General features: G+C 43.1%; 1 protein-coding gene across 1 annotated transcript in view; it reads right to left on the bottom strand.

Moving 5' to 3' along the window:
• The window catches only part of LOC133112091 (synaptic vesicle membrane protein VAT-1 homolog-like), a 33,806-nt gene extending 11,821 nt beyond the window's left edge, over positions 1 to 21,985 (bottom strand). Inside the window, exons 1-7 of the mRNA XM_061222778.1 lie at positions 21,689 to 21,985; positions 19,897 to 20,026; positions 17,568 to 17,783; positions 14,836 to 14,978; positions 9,923 to 10,026; positions 6,502 to 6,557; positions 6,035 to 6,229 (exon numbers count right to left, since the gene is read on the bottom strand). Coding sequence (XP_061078762.1) covers positions 6,035 to 6,229; positions 6,502 to 6,557; positions 9,923 to 10,026; positions 14,836 to 14,978; positions 17,568 to 17,783; positions 19,897 to 20,026; positions 21,689 to 21,903 — 1,059 coding nt within the window. The 5' untranslated portion in view covers positions 21,904 to 21,985. The remainder of the gene's footprint in view (positions 1 to 6,034; positions 6,230 to 6,501; positions 6,558 to 9,922; positions 10,027 to 14,835; positions 14,979 to 17,567; positions 17,784 to 19,896; positions 20,027 to 21,688) is intronic.
• Positions 21,986 to 23,878: the final 1,893 nt, after the last annotated feature.

The following is a 23,878-nucleotide window of genomic DNA, read 5'->3' as shown; positions in this document are numbered from 1 at the left end:
CCCTCACAGTCAGGGTCTCTCACAGTCAGGGTCTCTCACAGTCAGTGTGTTCCTCACAGTCAGTGTGTCCCTCACAGTCAGTGTGTCCCTCACAGTCAGTGTGTCCCTCACAGTCAGTGTGTCCCTCACAGTCAGTGTGTCCCTTACAGTCAGTGTGTCCCTCACAGTCAGTGTGTTCCTCACAGTCTGACTGTTCCTCACAGTCAGTGTGTCTCTCACAGTCAGTCTCCCTCACAGTCTGACTGTTCCTCACAGTCAGTGTGTTCCTCACAGTCAGTGTGTTCCTCACAGTCAGTGTGTCCCTCACAGTCAGTGTGTCTCTCACAGTCAGTGTGTCTCTCACAGTCAGTGTGTCTCTCACAGTCAGTGTGTTCCTGGGGAGATCCAAACAGTGCAGGGGTTCCACTGGAATTAGTAGTAAACCAGATCCAATATATTGTCATCTAGTTACATTCTCGTTGAGAATTTACGAGCAAGGTGTGCTGTAAATACCGAGAAGGTGTGCAGAGATTTTGTGCTGTCTGTTACTCTTCAGATGATATCTGGCAATGCTCTCAGTATTTTCAGTTATCAGGCTGAGACAGAACTGCCTCCTCGGCAATCTGGTCTTGGACTGGTGAGTGTAATTTGGGCCTACAGCTTCAAAGTGCCTCATCAAAGCAAACACACACACCAACATACACATACAAACACACACGTCACCACCGTTAAGTACCTCCTATCTGAGATACCGAATCAAATGCAAGACTTCAGAGCTTCAAGAGGTCTGCCTTTATCTCTGGTGTCTGTGTTTGTGAGGTACAGCCTGTTTTATATGCCACTTTGACATTCTAAACCCAGCAGCAGTAAAAACGGCCTGAAAACAGGAACCTCATCTTGTCGGGAATAAAAACAAATTGGTTTTAAAACCATTGTATAAAACCCAGATACATACGTATTATATGTACACAATATTTTATTCATGAAAGAGGGAATAATTTGCTATTTATATTGTTATATGTTTGTAATACACGTCCGATCTTTGTCCATTCTGTGGGCTGCAGATGGGTTTGCCGTGGTGGGGTTCAGGGCACCGGGGGTCCTGCCCTGCCTGTGTCTCCTCCCCTCATTACTGACTGCCTTCTGCACCAGCCGGACGTACAAAAGCTGGTTTTTAACACGTTGTGTTCAATATTTACACCTGTTGCACTGTCTAAAAATACAACTAGGCGCAGCTACGCCCCGCCTGGACGATGCACGTTCACGTTGATACATTATGTCAAATGTTGCTAAGCAGCACTTGTTGCTTGGCTACAATACCGCTACTCCTTGATTTGTTGACATTAATCGTGTCCCCTAAAGTACTCTGAAAAGCACAATTCGTATCACATTTTAGTGCCGCTATTTGCCAAAGACTATATGCGCACTGTTCCAGGGGGTATCTCACCGAGCAGGATCAACTCGTGCTGGTGACTACACATCCCACGGACAGATAACTCCCGAAGTCATAATACAGCACTTCAGAGAACGTGGTCCGTCTGCTCACCTGCAATCATGGAGGACCGTTGTGAGTGTAATGTTTTACACATTAGGCAGATAGGAGGATATTCTTTGTCCAACTAGTACCAGGGGTTGGGTGTCTATTAATGGGAGAGTCAGCCAGCGTGCAGTATGCAGGTGCTTGAGGACAGCAGGGTCATTAAATACAAGATGGCAGATGTGCCAGCTCCATACACTCGCTCACAGAACCATGTCTGCAGCATACATTCCCACAGTTACCCTCCATTCTGCACGCCGCACTCAGGACTGCTGAACCGGTTTCTCTGTCAGAGGCCATGTTTGCAGGATCAATGGATCAAATGTGATGATTTAAACATGTACCCCCCAACAGTGTTCTATAAGCCTTGAGCTGAAGCCTCCTCTTTATCGCTGGCAACCTAGCACAGCTTTTCTTCCGAGTAAAATACAGAGAAACATTAAGCCCTTTCAAAAAGAGTGGTGGTTTTCTTTTCACGGAGACACAAAGTACTAGGTATAAAACCCTCTTTTGAGTCTATCAATCTGTGACTTAAGCACAGTTATGATTGTTCAGAAACTTGAACAATGTTCACTGAACCTCACCGTGAGCTCCATCTCCAGCTTTAAATGACCAGGTTTCCATTTGAAATATTGATTTGATCAGCTTTTATTTCTCAGTTCAGCCACACAAAAAGCCCTAAAGCACTGGTTGTAAGGGTGGATTATATTATCAGAAGGATATCAGAAAGCTTAGGTTGGTTCAAAAGGCTCAGTCTTGTTTACATCTAACTGACAGTTTGAGATGTGCTCCTAGGCAACCACGTGATGAATATAAAAATATCCATGAAGAAAATGAGAAAATATATAAAGAGAGTCTTCCCATTGTAGCGTTTCCTTCAGGAGATGTCTATTCCTGATTTGCACATCATTAAAACCAAGGCATTGAGAAATCAACCGATATCATTGACATTAATCCCATATGCCTATAGTCTGTCCAGTGACTAATGCACATGAAATGCACAGAGCAGGTTTGGTCAGGGAACTTTCTGGAGCTTACCACTGGTCAAATGATTTCAGATATAAAATATACAAACTATGTATCATTTAAATAAAGTGAATATGATTTTATGTATTATACGATCCTCAAAACCAATTAAAAATACATGTATGTGTTCACTTATATTTCCATCGGAAGCAAAAGTGTTTTCTTCATGCAAAATACTTTCTTTTTTTTTTCATTGAAGCTGTGCTCTGGAGTTCTTCTTCAATCAGGTTTTTTCAATTCATCGGGAGTCCTAATCAATCGCTCTGTCCAATTTAAATTCATGGCTGTTTCAATCATTTTTAGTTACCGCCCACCCCTGCATGAGTTCACTCTCTGCTCCGCGTCTCTCTGCTGAAACCATGACTACCCCGTGCGTGAGCGGGGAGTCGGCCGATCCGCTCGCTCTCCCATCAACACGCTGACAGATCAGCTCAGCTGTCCTCGCAATTACCGCACAGCGCACTCTCGCAGGGGGCCCGTGTGTGCAAACATCTCACCGCTCGAGCCCCGCCGCTCCTCGCTCCGCTGCAGGTCCTGCGATCGCGAGCGATTGTGAGCCACAGACCACTCCGTTGGCTCTTCTGAGAGAAGAGCGAATTCTTACGAGCCTGGTAACCGAGAATCTGCGTCTGCTCCGTGGTCCCCTGTTGCCTAGCGCCAGTTTAAAAGTCTCCCAGACGTATCAAACGAAATAATATGGCCCAATGGATTCTTTAAGCTGCCACACTCACGGGGGTCCTGATCGGCTCGGCCAGTGACGGGGTTCCCCTGCAGTGGAGATCGGACCTGCAGTCCAAAGAGCATCACGTCGTCAAAGTAAATCCACTGCTTAAATCCATTCAGCTCAATGTGACTTCATTGATTGTGGATGTATTTCAGCTGATTGAAATATATCCACACACAATCCATTCAGGTCGACTCAATGACCGAAAATAAGAACATCATGCATAGAAAAAGAAGTCAAACGCTTAAGTTCACAGGCAACAGAAAGCTATTGAAGGGAATGCCGTTACATTGTTTGTGATTTTGCAGCAGAATGCAGCCCTACTGTACTGTATGCACTTAATATCAATGCAGTGAAGGATGGCTGCAGTACACATACTACGGACCCACACTGTGCTTGAGTTCCAGGCATGAAGGCAAAACAGTAAATACACAGAAATATACTCAATGGTAATTCAATTTGCGCAGTGTTTATATGAGACCATGCAGTAATATTTCTTTAGATGTAATTTTATTATGATTCTACTGTGTGCCTTCCTTCTAATCAGCAGGAGGTTGGAGGTAAAACAAAGGCCCACTTCAATCACTGCTCTGATTTTCACACGCTCCGACATGCACCCCTTCTCACACCTGCCCGGCTCATCCACCATGAAGCAGTGCAGGTGTAATTCTGCTTCAGACTGAGACACTCACTCTCACACACCTGCCCTGCTCATCCACCATGAAGCAGTGCGCCTGTAATTCTGCATCAGACTGAGAGACTCACTCTCGCACACCTGCCCTGCACATCCACCATGAAGCAGTGCGCCTGTAATTCTGCATCAGACTGAGAGACTCACTCTCGCACACCTGCCCTGCTCATCCACCATGAAGCAGTGCGCCTGTAATTCTGCATCAGACTGAGAGACTCACTCTCGCACACCTGCCCTGCACATCCACCATGAAGCAGTGCAGGTGTAATTCTGCTTCAGACTGAGAGACTCACTCTCACACACCTGCCCTGCACATCCACCATGAAGCAGTGCAGGTGTAATTCTGCTTCAGACTGAGAGACTCACTCTCACACACCTGCCCTGCACATCCACCATGAAGCAGTGCAGGTGTAATTCTGCTTCAGACTGAGAGACTCACTCTCACACACCTGCCCTGCACATCCACCATGAAGCAGTGTGCCTGTAATTCTGCATCAGACTGAGAGACTCACTCTCACACACCTGCCCTGCTCATCCACCATGAAGCAGTGTGCCTGTAATTCTGCATCAGACTGAGAGACTCACTCTCACACACCTGCCCTGCTCATCCACCATGAAGCAGTGTGCCTGTAATTCTGCATCAGACTGAGAGACTCACTCTCACACACCTGCCCTGCTCATCCACCATGAAGCAGTGCAGGTGTAATTCTGCGTCAGACTGAGAGACTCACTCTCGCACACCTGCCCGGCTCATCCACCATGAAGCCGTGCAGGTGTAATTCTGCGTCGCGGCAGGCCGAGAAACTCACCGAGCCGCGTTCGGGTCAGAAAACACAGATGCTGTGAATCACCGTGTCCACAATGTTCTGTAAACAGACTCGGAGCAGAAGCCACCACTTTTATTTATAGGGGTCTGACTCAGTGAGCCAGCCCAGTCCCAGCACCACTGAATCCATTCTAGAAATACCACAGAGCAAGAAAAACAGGGAAGATTTATGAGCGAAGGTGACAGCCAGCACCAACCTGCTTCCCTTCAGCGGGAAAATCATTTAATTGATATCCACATATACGTCGCTATAGCAGTGGTTCCAAATATGAGATGAATGATAGTTACATTAGCATCTAAACTGATGTAGGCTGTCTGAATTTATGGGCACTGTTTTGGTCACCTCTGGGTCACTCTGCCCGGTTTGGTAATTTTGTGGTCAGCAATAAATCCGTTTGACTCCACATGGGTCAGGCTGTACAGCAGTGGTGTGTGAATAAAAACATTGGGCGTTTTGTGTAAAATAATGGGCTTGTGCCTTTAGCCAACGCAGAACCCATTTCAACACCTATCACTAGTGCATTGTGCCATTGCTGCGTGTTTATTACTGCACACACATACAGTATGAGTGTTGAGTATATGGGGCAAACTAGTGACCAGTCAATAGTGAGAGAGAAGGGGTTAGAGAGAGAGACCATTTATACACTATTCAAATTAAACGTCTTATGCAATTCTTAAATTGAAAATATGTATCACAGTGGAATATGTATGAAGTACAGCAGAGTTTGATTATATGCCAATTTAAATTATTAAATGAAACAATGCCACATTAGTTTCCTTATTTCTCTAAATAAATGGGCTAACCATAGACCTTAGTATAAATTACTCAGTAGCCTAATCAGCTCATGACCTTCAGGAGAGGCTAGAAAAACATGAAAGAGACGGAAGCAAAGACAGGGAAATCAAGAAAACATAAATTAGGAAAATGGATTGCTCCTTGAAACGTCAGTTTGAATCTGCATCAGTTACCTATGAGACACAGACGTGGCAGATGGGGAGACGTGGATCTCCAGGTCGATCATTTATACGTCAAGATTTCCGAAAAAATACTTCTGCAAAGTATTGATGTTTCCTTGCTCAAAGGACAGACTGGGAGTTCAACTAGTTCTACTTCTATGTCCTTGACGGAACATTCAGTGGGTGGGAATGTCCTTAAAGATCTATTTCTGGGTCAGCAGCAAGGAAAGGGAAAAAAATGAACGATTAGAATGAGCCCCATCTACCAACACTGCCCGGTCTAAGTGTCCTTACCTCCTCTAGAGCCCATAACGAGTCCACCCGAGGCTTGATCTTCTTCTGGTTGAAGAGGGAGATTAGTTTCTCCACCACTGTCTTTACCAGACTGCTCCGGCCTTGTTTGAAAAGAAGGTTCAGCAGCGAGAATCCGGATATCACCTTATTCTCCTCATAGAGCTTAATGGGGTTCACCTTCTCTACCTGCCACCACTGGAATCCACACACAAAACAGACCGTTATGACAGTTAGTAAGGCAGTAGCCATTAAGTGCTTCACAACTCCAGAAAGTCTGTTGGAAGAAATCCCATGTGTACAAACTTCACGGATTGTCATGTATTTCTTTGCTTGAGATTTTAACCTTGAATGTTAATGTAAATATACATGGTTGACCTCTGAAAATAATGTTCCAAAAGTTATTTTACCAAACATGAAAGATGAAAAACAAAGTTACCCAAAAAGATCACAGCTTCAAAGATACTCACAGATTTTGCGAAGCTGAAGAAGCTTTTTGTTTCGCCTGTCACCATGTTTGAAGAACCTGCAAGAACAAAGCACAAGTGTACGGATGTTCAGACAGATGAGTTTGTTTTGCAGTTTGTTTTGCAGTTGTAAGAACAAGGCACAAGTGTACAGCCATTCAGATGGATGCAGTGTGTGGGAGGGCTCTCGGCAGTCGTTAGCAGAGATGACTGAACTGTGAATAGTAACATAAACTTTGGCTCTGTGCAGTCGTTAGCAGAGATGACTGAACTGTGAATAGTAACATGAACTTTGGCTCTGTGCAGTCGTTAGCAGAGATGACTGAACTGTGAATAGTAACATAAACTTTGGCTCTGTGCGGTCGTTAGCAGAGATGACTGAACTGTGAATAGTAACATAAACTTTGGCGCTGTGCAGTCGTTAGCAGAGATGACTGAACTGTGAATAGTAACATAAACTTTGGCTCTGTGCAGTCGTTAGCAGATATGACTGAACTGTGAATAGTAACATAAACTTTGGCTCTGTGCAGTCGTTAGCAGAGATGACTGAACTGTGAATAGTAACATAAACTTTGGCTCTGTGCAGTCGTTAGCAGAGATGACTGAACTGTGAATAGTAACATAAACTTTGGCTCTGTGCAGTCGTTAGCAGAGATGACTGAACTGTGAATAGTAACAGTAACTTTGGCTCTGTGCAGTCGTTAGCAGAGATGACTGAACTGTGAATAGTAACAGTAACTTTGGCTCTGTGCAGTCGTTAGCAGAGATGACTGAACTGTGAATAGTAACAGTAACTTTGGCTCTGTGCAGTCGTTAGCAGAGATGACTGAACTGTGAATAGTAACAGTAACTTTGGCTCTGTGCAGTCGTTAGCAGAGATGACTGAACTGTGAATAGTAACAGTAACTTTGGCTCTGTGCAGTCGTTAGCAGAGATGACTGAACTGTGAATAGTAACATAAACTTTTGGGAGAGGAAAGTGTTGGCAGCACTGGATCATGTATTATCTGTCTAGCACAGCCTGTCTAGAAAAAAAATATGAATATGATTAATATGATTCATGAGTTTGTTTTGCAGTTGTAACTCTCGGGCATATGAATACTCAGACTGCTTCATAACTACCAAACAAACAGACATGAATGCAATCTAGCAATATAAGGCTGGTATTGTTTTTTCCAGGGGAACCTTTCTATCATGGCTCTAAGCCATAACAAAGCATAATAAATTAAGACAAATATTATTATTATTATGTTTTCTAGCTTCTCCTGTTAGAGCTCTAAACCATATATTCGTATTGTCACAACTTACAATAAATAAATAAGGTCTTATCTGGGCAGGACAGTAAAATCCAATACAAAACATTTTTCCCTAAAACACATTAAAACAAAGCAGACAGATCCAAATTGAAGAGAAAATAAACAAAACCAAATCAAGCTGATTCAATACTTGCGACACTGCAAGTACAGAACCTTAATGACAAAACTGTCCAAATAACATTTTCTGTAGCCGTTATTGATTCCAGTCAAAACATCTTTAAAATGGATCAAAATGGCCAAGATTAATGGATTGCTCTTAATACGAACCATGTGACCTTGACTCATCATCTATGTTTTGCAGGAGAAGCCAAAAATATAGTTTTTTCAAATCTCAGGTCAACGACAAAGCATATAAATACAGCGATAACACAGTTTAATTATGGTTCATTTCTGTGCAGTTTATGGTTGCTTAAATCAATCGGAAAGAGAAAGACAAGCCATTTTTTCATTTGCCAAAGATTATTAGTTACCCATCAGGGATAAGAAAATTGGAGGTTGTCAACAGAAAGAAGAGCAAGGTGGATTTCAATATAATTAAGCGAGATCGTGTGCCAGAAAACACTGAATATAAACGAGTATGTTCAGATCACTTTGTCACTGGTGGTAAGCTTACTTTTAATGCGTTCTATCATATGACTCCTCACATTCAGGCTAACCTGTGAGCTGAAGAATCCCAAGGATTTAGGATTTAAAGTTATAGCTAACAAGACTATGTTTGACATGAAGTACAGCTGGTGCAACCCAGTCCTACAGAGGGCACAAAGCAGAACGATCCACTTCAGGGGCAACACATCTACATGTAAAAAAAAAAGAAAGCTCACACCTGGTTTAGCGAGGTGCAGAGCCTGTAATCTTGAAAACAAAACTTAAAAAGAAAGGTTGCACCCTCTTAATTTCAACGCAGTTATTTAATTGCCAACGTTTCGGCGGCAAAGCTGACTTTGTCAGGGCTTTGACGACCCTGGCAATGAAATGATCTCCATGAAACATTAAATAAATATCACCTAACAGAATGAATCTGCTCAAAACCGTTGCACATCTCTTGATTATGCGAAACGCTCGGAACATGTTTAATTTTCATGTGAATGGGGCTTGCAGCGATTCCGTGTGATTTACGCTGTCGAGGCCTGTCGCTGGTGTTCAGCCCTTCAAAGCGTCTCTGGAGGCCCTCTCATCTCAGACATGATTTGATACAGCAGGCTAGGTGTGACCAAACATGCCATCAAGTGTTGATTAGAAAATGCTTGTTAGCACATTTCAGTTAATTAGAGGTGAAAAAGGTGAACCCAAAAGCATGCAGAATAATTATCCGACAGACCACAACAATATCCAGCTGGTTCACCACACATTGATGGATACAGAGTGCACATACATCATTAGACTAGACGCACAAAACCACAATAGTTTGGCATTTCAAAACGTGTCACCCACGATTCAGACAGAAAAGCAACGCGTCACCCACGATTCAGACAGAAAAGCAACATATCACCCACGATTCAGACGGAATAGCAACATATCACCCATGATTGAGACGGAAAAGCAACATATCACCCAAGATTCAGACGGAAAAGCAACATGTCACCCACGATTCAGACAGAAAAGCAACATGTCACCCACGATTCAGACGGAAAAGCAACATGTCACCCACGATTCAGACGGAAAAGCAACATATCACCCAAGATTCAGACGGAAAAGCAACATGTCACCCACGATTCAGACAGAAAAGCAACATGTCACCCACGATTCAGACAGAAAAGCAACGTGTCACCCACGATTCAGACGGAAAAGCAACGTGTCACCCACGATTCAGACGGAAAAGCAACGTTTAACCAGGATTCAGACGGAAAAGCAACACATCACCCACGATTCAGACGGAAAAGCAACATATCATCCAAGATTCAGACAGAAAAGCAACATATCACCCAGGATTCAGACAGAAAAGCAACATGTCACCCACGATTCAGACGGAAAAGCAACGTGTCACCCAGGATTCAGACAGAAAAGCAACGTGTCACCCAGGATTCAGACGGAAACGGTTAGGTAAGGTTCGGTGACAGTCTGCCTGGTGACTCGCGCCTGTTGCCGGTGGAGGGTGTCGGTTATACGCACCATACAGGATGTAGGTTCCCAGGGGCCGAAGCAGACCCAGGCCTTTCCCTGTGTTCTCCCCACACAGACAGTCCAGCACAATGTCCACTCCGTCGGGAGAGATCCTGAAAGGCGCAGAGAACAGGCATTCAGACACACACACACACACTTTCAGCGGCAAGCTCTGAACTCAAATCCTCAGTTACGTTCACTCCCCTTCCCGTAATTTACCTTCTGGTAATTAGGTACAGCCATTACATGAATGGACATTTTGGCCTCAGTCAGCATATTCCATTTCATACTGGTGTTATGACATTTGGGTGAATATGACCCCTTTATGTAATTTCCTTTAAATTCGGGTGATTACTATAGCAACATTAATGTAAAATTAACATATGCAATCAGAAACCTCATTATTGATATTATATTATACTACAAAGCAACAACTAGGATTCAATTTGGTGAGCACAAACTCAAACATGAAAGACGGACCCTCTGACTCAGTCTGTTAAAAAGGGCTGCCCAATCTTAGGTAGTTAAATGATTTTATAGAATTATCAGCTCTCGCGGATGTAAATTAAGGTGTGTGAGTCAGTGTTTTTCAGTGAAACAGCCTGGATAACGTTCTGACTCATACTCATGTCTCCAACAAGCTCAAACATCATTTTCCTGGACTCCAAAATTGGCTTGAAGGACAGGCCAATAATGGGCTCCTAATAATAGTCTTAAAATGAAGATGTTTCTTATTTCATGCGCTATTTTTAATTAAGCCTCATATTTTATGCAAACTCCATGCTCATCTACCAGCTTAAATAACCAAACTCTCAGAGATGACTATTAGAGAACAAATGTACATTTGATATCGCTGGATAAATTGGGTTTAAAAAGGTCCGGAACATCATGAGGGAAATTGTGGGGGGGGTGAGAAACAAAAGGAATAATCTGGCGACTCCATTTCTCAGCGATCCGTCTTTAGTGTGAGCGAATGAGAATCGTTTTACCATGCAATCACTGCCAGGGGAAAGTGAAACGATTACAGACAAGACCATGTAAATAACAACTTTATAGCCATCATGCTGAAGGACTGTGTACACGCTCAGAATCCAACGACATGCATTTTAACAGCCATCTGAATAACACCAGTGTGCACTGCGTACATGCCAAGTGTAAACATTGAAAAACGCATCCCATATACTGTACCTAACAACGATAATAATGGGTTGCATTTATGCAGTGCATTTCTCTCACTCAGAGCACTTGAGAGTGATGAGGGGGAAGCTCCATCAGCCAGCGCTAATGTGTAGCTCCCACCTGGGTGACGCGCGACAGCCATTCTGCGCCTCCACACGTCAACACATGGCAGGTTGACAGAGCCAGGGTTGGGAATTTAGCCAGGACACCGGGGAACCCCCCTACTCTTCGCCCTATGTGTCATGAGATCTTTAATGACCCCACGGTGGGACAGGACCTCGGTTTAAGGTCTCATCCGAAAGACAGCGGATTAATAGGCGTAATTCATCACTATCGAATCACTCAAACTATTGATTCATTTTACGTCCTTATTTCTTTCCTTGAATAAGTGTAGTACACACAAGTTAACCGCCGTTGAATTTTGATGGTATTTTGATGGCAAAAGGCTGAGAGGGAGAATAGAGAATGTGCAGTCCTCTCCAGACAGTGTGTTAAAGGCTGAGAGGGAGAATAGAGAATGTGCAGTCCTCTCCAGACAGTGTGTTAAAGGCTGAGAGGGAGAATAGACCATGCAGTCCTCTCCAGACAGTGTGTGAAAGGCTGAGAGGGAGAATAGACCATGCAGTCCTCTCCAGACAGTGTGTTAAAGGCTGAGAGGTAGAATAGACCATGCAGTCCTCTCCATACAGTGTGTGAAAGACTGAGAGGGAGAATAGAGAATGTGCAGTCCTCTCCAGACAGTGTGTTAAAGGCTGAGAGGGAGAATAGACCATGCAGTCCTCTCCAGACAGTGTGTGAAAGACTGAGAGGGAGAATAGAGAATGTGCAGTCCTCTCCATACAGTGTGTGAAAGGCTGAGAGGCAGAATTTGCCCGTGGCACGAACAGGCAGCACCGAGGCTGTGTGTGGGGCTGGGTCCGCCCAGTAAGCCGACCGGCTCAGCGGTCTTGTGATGCCCATTGTAACAGGGCCGGCGTCAGACCCATTTAATTTGACTTTTCTCCTGATCCCAGGTGGTATGCAAGGCCGCAGAGATGAAAGGCCTATTAATCTCCCTGCTCCAGATATTCCCCCCTTTATTACCTCGACAGCGTGTGCTCCCCCCCCCCCCAGTGAGACCTCAATCCGGGGAGAGCCGGTGTGAGCCCCCGTGAAGGCCTGAGCACTGAGTCCGGGGGACACCCCACGCGCACATTAACAGCGCACAGCGGCAGCTGTGTTTAACGCACACTCAGTACCACACATCACACTGACCAGCCACACCACCGCAGTCAGGCTCTCCCCAGACCTCTCCACTCTGCCACTCAAGGTCCTTCAAGTGGCGATGCATTGCCACACCAGACAGCTCTACGGCCGAGACTCAGGACCGCAGCGTTCCTCAGAGAACAGCGGGGACTTCACACCACCTCACTGAGCGAGGTCAAAACCACGGTCTCGATTCCTGAGACCACACACACACACACACACACATACACACACACACACACACACGTCTGAACATTTCACAATCGGCAGAGCTGACACTCCCAGAGGCACCACGCTGTACTGCAGATGTGTGTACTCAATATGCCAGCTGCATTAGCTGCACACCTTGTCTGTTTCAGGTTTTAATCAGCCAGCCTCCGCCTCATCCATACACCATGGATACTCGCAATGCAGAGCTTTAGGTTGCCATAGAGACCGGAGCCTTCGTCAGTCCCCAGAACCAAATGCCAAACGGCAATCCTCCCATCAACACCGGCCCCTGCAGCCGCAGTGTAAGTCTCCTTCATTCCCAGGTCTGTCACTGTGTCGTTTGTGGAATCACCGGGCATTACCACTGATTTGATCATAATAATGTATGCACTGTAGATAGCTAGATAGTAATAATAATATTTTTTTCATTTAGCTGACAATGTAAATAATCTGACAAAAGCGACTTACTGTTGATTAGACTAAGCAGGGGACAATACCACCTGGAGCAATGCAGGGTTAAGGGCCTTGCTCAAGGGCCCAACGGCTGTGTGGTTCTTATTGTGGCCACACCGGGGTTTGAACCAGCAACCTTCCAACCAACCTTATCCACTAGGGTACAGGCTACAGGCTAATGTGTTTACTGTAAATATAAATATTTACCAAAATATAGCTTCAGTAATGTGTTTATAATGTACATTATAAACCAAAAACATTAAACCTATTTTATGCTTGACAAAACTCTCAGATTCAGCGATGTAGTAAATATCCCATCAGGCTTTTCATCTCAGAGACATCACAGACGATGGCTCCCTCACTGAAGGCAGAATGGCTCTGCGTATGAGCTCGAGAAATGCGCTTCACAAATAAAATGTATTATTATTATTATTATTATTATTATTATTATTGTATGCTCTCTTTCACAATGAGATAAGATTTTGAAACGGTGAAGCAGGGACAGATATGGGTGATATACTTTAATATCGCAGAGATACTGGAGAGGCAGCGGGAAGTATGGATGCTGATGAATACATTCCAGATAGCACAGGAGAAGGGTTCATTTTGCCGACATCATCAGGTGTGATTTGTCAAGACGTGCTGTCTTTCCAAACCAGTTTTTACACGTTAAATGTATCACGCTCTGGGTGTTTGTATTATCGTTTGCAGATAGCATACTTTTTATTTTATTTATTTATTTATTTATTTTTATCAGTAGATAAGTACATTGATACATGTGCATGTAATGTGCAGGTCACATCTGTCTGTTACGGGAGATGTAACATGCAGGTCTGTTAAGTGAGATGTAACGCACAGGTCACATCCGTCTGTTAAGTGAGATGTAACACGCAGGTCACATCCGTCTGTTAAGGGAGATGTAACGCGCAGGTCACATCCGTCTGTTAAGGGAGATGTAACGCGCAGGTCACATCCGTCTGTTAAGGGAGATGTAACATGCAGGTCACATCCATCTGTTAAGGGAGATGTAACACGCAGGTCACATCCGTCTGTTAAGGGAGATGTAACATGCAGGTCACATCCGTCTGTTAAGGGAGATGTAACATGCCGGTCACATCCGTCTGTTAAGAGAGATGTAACGCACAGGTCACATCTGTCTGTTACGGGAGATGTAACATGCAGGTCTGTTAAGTGAGATGTAACGCACAGGTCACATCCGTCTGTTAAGTGAGATGTAACACGCAGGTCACATCCGTCTGTTAAGGGAGATGTAATGTGCAGGTCACATCTGTCTGTTACGGGAGATGTAACATGCAGGTCTGTTAAGTGAGATGTAACGCACAGGTCACATCCGTCTGTTAAGGGAGATGTAACGCACAGGTCACATCAGTCTGTTAAAGGAGATGTAACATGCATGTCACATCCATAACACCCATAACACAAAGTGCTTCTTCACATACTGCCTGTCACACCTTTTCACAAAACGCTAAGACTTTAAGTGATAAAATCATATAAAAATCAGGCTACTTGGAAAAATATCTGCAATTTTCATATTGATGTCCTCATTCAAAATATGTGACATGATCTACAATGTTTGTTTCAAAGAGTTTACTGCTGGTTGAGCATTTCATTTGCCTACCAATATAACACTCTCCTCCTATTGACGTAAAACACAGTGCTGTATCTTTAAGTAACTGCATTCAGATTGATCCATCAGCTGATTATACATTGAAATTATTTCACATTTTCATTGAAAAGGTTTCTTCATATTCAGTATATAACCCTCTCAGTGCTCCCATGCCTTAAATTCACTGTAAAATATGGTCGGTACTTACTTTTTCACTTCTTGCACATAATCAGCACTTCTGTCAAAGAGGTGAGTCACTGAATCTTTGATGGCTTCGTGCTTGGAGGTGGAGGCAGTCCCGAACACAGTGACGTTGGGCACGGTGGAGCACAGCTGAACGACAGCCTGTCCCTGAAAAACACGCCAGTCACTGCCAGCCGGTGCGTTCACATGGCACGCGAGCGGACATTTTAAACCGTGAACTTACACTGCTACAGTCCCGGTCACTATCGACCGTTAACTTACACTGCTACAGTCCCGGTCACTATCGACTGTTAACTTACACTGCCTCAGTCCCGGTCACTATGGACCGTTAACTTACACTGCTACAGTCCCGGTCACTATGGACCGTTAACTTACACTGCTACAGTCCCGGTCACTATGGACCGTTAACTTACACTGCTACAGTCCCGGTCACTATGGACCGTTAACTTACACTGCCACAGTCCCGGTCACTATGGACCGTTAACTTACACTGCTACAGTCCCGGTCACTATGGACCGTTAACTTACACTGCTACAGTCCCGGTCACTATGGACCGTTAACTTACACTGCTACAGTCCCGGTCACTATGGACCGTTAACTTACACTGCCACAGTCCCGGTCACTATGGACCGTTAACTTACACTGCCACAGTCCCGGTCACTATGGACCGTTAACTTACACTGCTACAGTCCCGGTCACTATCGACCGTTAACTTACACTGCTACAGTCCCGGTCACTATGGACCGTTAACTTACACTGCTACAGTCCCGGTCACTATCGACCGTTAACTTACACTGCTACAGTCCCGGTCACTATCGACCGTTAACTTACACTGCTACAGTCCCGGTCACTATCGACCGTTAACTTACACTGCTAGAGTCCCGGTCACTATGGACCGTTAACTTACACTGCTACAGTCCCGGTCACTATGGACCGTTAACTTACACTGCTACAGTCCCGGTCACTATCGACCGTTAACTTACACTGCTACAGTCCCGGTCACTATGGACCGTTAACTTACACTGCTACAGTCCCGGTCACTATGGACCGTTAACTTACACTGCTACAGTCCCGGTCATTATCGACCGTTAACTTACACTGCTACAGTCCCGGTCACTATCGACCGTTAACTTACACTGCTACAGTCCCGGTCACTATGGACCGTTAACTTACACTGCTACAGTCCCGGTCACTATGGACCGTTAACTTACACTGCCACAGTCCCGGTCACTATCGAACACCGTCTCAGAAACGATGGCATCTCAGACAGAAGTGCAGATGAGCACAGAAACATACATACCATCATACCATCTGCTGTATTTTAAACATGGATAAAATCTGCACATACCGTATAAATACATCGTTTACATAAACGTACACTGTATGCCATGCATTGTAACTGCTGTATACCCAACAGCATCGCAAGCAAGAAATCACAGCAGGCTAACAAATTACACACTGTAGCTCTTTGTGAGGAATGTCCCTGAACTGCGTTTATGGTGCTAATTCTGTGAAGTGATTAAGAGCAGCCCAATCAGGACGTGTGTGATTACTCAGAACAGAGCGGACTCCGGCAGAAACACCAGCTCCTCCTTTCCCAGCAGCATTACTGTACTGAAAACACAGTGCTCAGCCCCTCGTGCTTCTGTGTGCAAATGCAATGATCCTAACATCTTTTTTTTATTTTTTATATCAAATATAATTGTTCATGTTAAATTGTTTTTGTTTTGTAATGTGATTTGTTAAGTTATGTATCAGAGATAGGCAAATTGATTTAAAAATGTACTCAAATTGATTCCAGGAATAAAAGGAAATATAATTTAATTTAATTCCATTAAAAGAAACTCTACTTATTTATAGAACACAAAAGGCTCATTCATTATGAGAAATGTGCCTCTGCCAGATTCCAAAACAACCTTTCACTTATGAAATCAATCTCAGTTTTATTTAAAATTTGGCCTGAGAGGTCAGATGTCAAAGAGCATTGTGAAACATTAAGTAATGAATTCTGATGTTTAAGAAAATGTACATGAATCATCCAAACTTAGCTCAAAATCAGATACTATAGCTAATATATCTACTGTAACCCAAATGCAAATTCCACACTAAGAATCAACTCTAGACCTTTTGTTCTCCGATCACTTTTGCTTCTGTAAAATGGGGGACATTGTATAAAAAAGGCTGTAGCTCCTACATGGATCTCCCAGTATGGATGACAATACCATCAAATTAAGGCTCACCACCTCCATTGTTTGTTTTTTTGTTGTGTGTTTTTATCCAGTATATGGAGTATAGAGACAAAGCAACAAAAATCGTGTCACTGTCTCAGTACTTTTGCAATAGATTGTCTTAAATGTATTTCATCAACTATAGACATATTGAGCATAATACCCACTTCAGGACACAGCATCTTTTAAAATGCACATTTTACTCAGCACAGAGGCCTGGATCTGACATTCAATCATGGCAACAGCATTATGCAAATCACTCTCTGCTTCTGCTGATACTATTCGCTGGCGGCCTCCCGGACTGTGAGTCTCAGCAGAGATACCAGCAGTATCTATAATATCTGTAGCATCTCCATCATATCAGCACTATTCATTTCAAGCTTGTCCTCCTTCTGTGTCAGATTTTTTTTCTCTCAAAACTCTCGGCGTCGCTCGACACCGCTCTGCCCTGGCGATAACCTCCGGCATTATCGTAATTTTCCACCGTTTGCCGAAGCGCCACCCTTACCACGGCCCCTCCCGCGGAGTGCACCAGCACGGACATTCCCTCCCGGAGATGGGCCACCTCGAACAGCATCATGTAGGCGGCCACGAAGTTGAGCGGGAAGGCGGCCGCCTCGGGAAAGGTCATGTCGTCCGGGATCCTGTACACAAACTCCAGCGGCGTGCACACGACCTCCGCCCAGGCGTTGTAGTTCACGAAGGCCATCACCCGGTCCCCGATCTGAAACCAGGCTAGATATCACTCTTCTCCACTGGGGGAGTTAACACACAACACAACGGAAAGTCTACTTTTGGGTGCCTTTCACCTGGTCTGGTGCCTGTAGTGTAACAACAAGTTTGAGGACACAAGTTATCCGTGAAATCAGCTTCCATAGCAGAAAATCAATAAACTTGACATTTTATTTCTTCTCTTCAATTCCTGACTCACTTCTGAAAACCCTTTTCCTGAATTAAAAGCCTGAAGCAAAACTACTGCTCAAACGTTTTAATGCAGTACTCTGTTTTTACTGAGCAGCAGTTAAACAGATATTTAAGCAGTTTAACTTCTGCAAATGACCTGAAATAACACACGGTACAGTCGGAAGTTAATAGTCAGAAGTTAAAAATAATATTTTACTTGGCGGTCTAACATTTGGAGTTGATAAAAAAAGCCGTATTTACCAAAGTAAACAGGTAAAGAAATGCTTTCCATTTTCCAACAATAAAGTGAAATCACGCTAGTAGAAACGTACACGTAAACTAGCCAGGCTCGTTCAGGACGAATTAGACAGAAAGGAAAAGCAGAAGCAACACACAAGTGCAGCACACATTCTACAGCATCGTTTGTGTGAACTTTCACAACCATGACTGCTCTGACCGAAAACTACGAACTCAGCCGTGCTTCCTGTAATTTAATTATCAAAAATAATGTATTGACTCATTATTGAGGCTTGTGTGAAAACTAGATCCCTTTTCCATTCTGTGTATGATATATATCTTGTATAAAAGTCTTTCACGGCGATACTTGCTGAAATATACTCCATGACCTCTCTGGCGGGATGTCGACTTGCATAAAAGAGTGGTGACAGTTTGAAGGGCTTATTGTCCCAGAGTGCACCAACGGCAAGAGCAACAACTCAAAGTCAAAATTCTGTTAAATCCCTAAAGCCGCAAACCTTGGCTCCTGATCGCTTTACAATGGAACAAAATTAGCATTCATTTCCTTCCCGTTGTCTGGTAACCCATGACAACATTATTAATATGCACACTCCACGTCAGGTCCAGTTAAGGTTACGAATGACTGATGCAAATGACATTTCGTAAATGGCCACGATAGATAGACCGTCAGGGATTAGCGTGTGCCCTCATCCTATGCTGAAGACTGAATCACCATCATAAATATTCAGCAGCGTAACCTGAACCGGGGGCCACATGCTGCCAGGTGTCTGAAAGCTGCAGATTTATTTAAGGGCAATACCTTAAAAATGCCAGGATCAAACAACTTTCATGTGATCTACAGCTGAGACAAGTCCGTATGTCACCTGTTATAAGCCCAGAGAACAATACAGGGATATAGACAATGTAGTAAATGAGTTTGCGTTCAACTGAAGCTAAATAACATATATTTAGCAGAATTGTCTTAATGATATAGTGGATTGCAGGTTTTATAACTCTTGTTTTAATATTTCAAAATGATACCCAGACAGCGCAGTCAAGGAAAGCCACATATCATACTACCTGTGTCTGCCGAAATAAATCACTAATGTTGCGTTACCTGTAACTGGTGCTCTATAAGTCTGTTCCTTTGTTCTGGTGGACTATGTTTGTAAAGCATGATGAGAATATTTCTGAGACTGATTTGTCATTAAAAGGGTGTTCAGTGTTTCCTGGAATACCAAGGATTCTGTTGTGTTCATCTGCTGTTACCAAGATAGATATACACTTTTTTTTTTAAACCAAGAAGAAAATATTGTCTAATAAAACTTGCAGGAAATAAATTACTTTGGATATAGGCCACAACCCATTTTACATATGTCCATTACTGCATCATAAGTGTGATCCTTAATCCAATTGGGAGAGTTCATTTAAAAATATAAATATATAAGCAGCTAAAAACAGGAAATAATTAGGTTTGGACCTTTTCTTATTTTAATTTACTGGTTGCAAGTTTGTCATGTATATGTTTCTAAATTACATTTACATTACATTTACATTCTTCTCATTTGGCAGACGCTTTTAATCCAAAGCGATTTACAAGTGCATAGGTTCTTCATATACAAGAACCATAAATATACTGGCCCCAGATTGGCCACCTTACTGTGTGACACTGGCATAAGAATGATGTTAACACTGACCTCAAATCCTTTCGTGTTGTCTCCCATCGCTTCTACTATTCCAGAACATTCAAATCCTGGGACAAGCGGTGTCTTGGGTGGATTATCGATATTTCCTTGGCGTACCATCAAGTCAAGAAAGTTCAAACCACTGCAGAATGAAATTTGACATCATGATCAGGGTCACTCACGTATAGTTTTATGGGCACCACTTTTACTTGCTCTGAAGTGATTCATTTCTAATGATACTAAATTAAATAGCAAGTATTGAAAACTACTAAATTATTGAAAGCGTTTCATTATAAAAACAATTACATGGAGATATGCTAAATTTATGGTGTTAATGGTGTTAATGGTGTGTAGGAGAGTAACTTGCTGAGGTCTTCTAATTAAATACAAACAACTATAATATATCTTCCAAGGACTCTCGAGTGCGTGCTACAAATGCTATACAAAGAAAGCATATGTTCGTCCGCTGTTTCATGACGAAAAGATGTGCTAAATCCCTAGATTGATTAAAAAGGAAAATTACACTCTTAAAGCATACTGCCCAAAAGCAATGCATTCTAGTTTTCCTGCTGTCAGACTGTATTACTTTGTATTTGGTGAAGAAGTGGTGGGTGGGAGAGACGAAGCGTAAATTGGATACGGGATTATGGTGTGTTACCAAGGTCCAACTAACACTGACTGGCCACACTGGTCAATTAAATCAGGTACAGGGAGGATATGAATAAACAGCCAACAGTGTGTTTCACTGCTCACAATCTGTGGGTTTAAGGTCCCTGATTCACTATACCCCATAATACTGCACAAGATAGCAAAAACAAATTAAATATCTACGCGATTATACGATGTGATTGCGTTCTACCATTAATTGGGTTAATACTGTAAAACTACTGATCGACACAAAAGGTGTACTATTTTAATACATAAAGGCAGCTTTCTTTAAAGTATTTATGCTAGACTAGATAGACTATAAAATGTATCCAACTTTATCCAAAGACAACCCTCACGTTTTATACTGATACCCACATGCACATTTATAATCTGAAATTTGAAAAGAGGAAAAAAAAACTGGCGAAGGTTTGTGATATGGATCTTGGCGGAAAACAATACAATATCGCACAAATAGGATGGAGCTAGGCTCAATGTCGCAGATCGCCTATTGTTGCCACGTTTTCTCAACAGTCTATATTGTATGCACAGAGTAGCAGATTTTGCGCAAAACATTTGAGCACCTGTAGCTGTGTGGCGTTCGAGATCGATGTAAATGTAAACGGCGCGTAGTGACTTTGCATGATGTACACAAACATGCAACGTTATATGTAAAAGCCACATTTGACTCAGTTGATTTGAATTTTCTGTAAAACCGAATTAAGCCATGTAGCCCGTCTTAGGCTACTTCTGGCTCCGCCTAGCCACAGTCTTGTTTCCTCTGAGCTATAATAAAACTGCTGAATTAAACATAGGCCTACGCGATTAATGAAACATTATATGGATATAAATGTGTTCAATTGATAAACTATGTTGGACATTTCATGAATAGCTCGTAATTGCAAGCAACAACTAAATACCTTGCTAAAGGTGCGTTATTGCCTTCTATGCAATACCGCTATAGCGAGCTACATTACCCAGAAATGTACTGCAATAGCCTTGGGGCCAATCAAGAACGGTTCAGAAGTGGCAGCGCCGGGCACTACGCAGGAAAAGTTAGACAAAATCCATTCAGCTTAAGAAGACCGCTGTAAGCTACCTGAAATGAAGTGTCAAACATTTCCCAGTCGTCGTACGATTACAATGAATGGACATTTACCAAGCTTTGACGCGGATCTTCACCTCGCCTTCTTGCGGTTCTGGCATCGCTCTCTTAGTGACCCGCAGTTTGTTCAGACCCCCGAAACCAGTCAATATCACGGCTCGCATTTCTTTAGTGCCCGACGCAGACAACAGGGTTTCTTGCTCTTTGCCACCGTTCTTCTCTATCATTTGCTGCGTCTCCTCCGTGTTCTCCACTCGCTCTTTTGCCATGTCTCTGCGTTTCCTGGGATGCTCCGAAAGCGATGCGTTCGTTCCCCCTGTATCAGGTGTCGCTCCCACTACGCTAGTGGTTGTGCCCCTCAGTACGCAGCAAGCAGCAGGCAATGGTTGAACAGATTTTACCCTTTTCTGTGGTCTCGGTTTACCGTAACTCTGAGTATAAATGTGCAGCAGGGTGATTGGATAGCCTACTGAAAATGTTGTGATGCAGGTTCTCCGCGACTGCACGGAGCAAGCCAAACTTTAGCCGGTTGACGGTAGTCTGTCAAATTTAACCGCTGTAAAAATAATAGATAATTGCCTAATACAATTCACTCCGGACAAAATCATTATGATACATTTACACAATTAATTGAAGATGATGGTATTTTGTTTTTAAAAAATGTTATCGAACTCAGGAACATCGTGCTTTTGGTTACTTTAACGTGTTAAAATGGAGAACTGTACTCTGCTGCGTGGACTACAGCTTAATGCGCCTACTGCTTCCGCAGCTAATATTTGTTCTAATCGTTTGCTATGTACCCGCATGATGCGCATAGCAAGTGTTGCAATCTGCCAGAATGTTTCCATGACAACGTTTATAAGCAAAAACAGAGAGCCAATAGCGGGGCCTACGCTGCACTATTTTGAGTGACAGGCTAGTTAAAGCTAAAGTGAGACCGGGAGAGGTGATTTATTTCCCCGGCTAGGCCTCTCTTAGTCCGCTTGCAGCAGGAGCCAAAGTTACTTAGAAAGCTTTGCTTGAAGTCGAAAAGTTTCACTGGACCTCTCACTGGAGAGGAATCATTTTCAAGCCTACACTCTCAGAAAAAGGGTTCTTGGGCTTGTCCCCATAGAGGAAGACTTTATAGCTGTTTATAGATCCCTCTATCGTACTGTGAAAGTAGTTCACTAGATAGGGTTCTTCAATGGAATCACATTGATCGTTTTGGAACTGTTTTTCTCGGGTTTAGGCTATAGAATTTAACCTAAATAAAAACAGTAACCATACAATGTGATCTATCGATGGATGTGCCAGGATATTGTGTACAAATTCCCCTATTAGGCGTATCTCACTTTTTGTTAGGCTATTCCAATATATTATTTTGTATTTGTATCATACCTTCTACAGTGGACTAGCCGCTGATCCCGGCCAACCCTCCGGCTAGGCTAAGTATTGACGTATATGTGTCAGTTTACATTGGCATCTTGTTAATGTAGGACATACAAGTTTTTTGCTACAAACTCAACATTTGTCATTAAAAACATTCCTTATAATTGTTAGGGCATGATTTCCAGCTTTGCCAGCTTGACCAGCCTGAAAATTGAGCCGGTTAAGCTGGTCATAAACTGTTCAACCTGGGCATGAGCTGGTCAACCAGCTACCAGCTGTTTCAAAACATAGCTTGAGCTGGTCAAATCATGTTGAGCTGAGAGCTGGTCTGACCTGGTGAAACAGCTACCAGCTGTATCCAAACTTGAGCTGTTTTTTCAGCAGGGTGAAAAAAACAGGTGAAAAAAAAAATTCTAGACACCAAACTCACTGTTATTTATCAAGGGAGAAGTAACTAGGACTAACAGCGGATTGACTTCAACACTGTCAATGACACATTGGCGAGAAAAGAACAGTGGAATGTTTTATTTTGTACCTTAACAGCTGTCAAGAACAACATATTGGTCAGTCGTCTTGTTCGGGTGTTTAGTTGTAAATGACTCCTCGCCCTGGAATGAACTAATCCATGCACACAAGGTATTTGTGCAAATTGCATAGCCAGTACAGATGCAATCTTTCACTTTATAAATAAAAGAAATCTCACAAAATGTAAACTTTCAGTAGTACCTGGTAAACCCTGGTATTGGACTGCCAGCTCATAAATAGTTCAGTTAAAGAGTACCTCCAGCACAATTATGTGTTCATTAGGCCTAATAGATATTTTAAAGCTCACTGCCTCCAAAAAAAAAGCTTGGAATGAGTCCTTGAATGAAT

Source organism: Conger conger, chromosome 15 (assembly GCF_963514075.1).
Source record: "Conger conger chromosome 15, fConCon1.1, whole genome shotgun sequence".
Taxonomy (NCBI): domain Eukaryota; kingdom Metazoa; phylum Chordata; class Actinopteri; order Anguilliformes; family Congridae; genus Conger; species Conger conger.
This window is presented reverse-complemented; position numbering and strand designations above follow the sequence as displayed.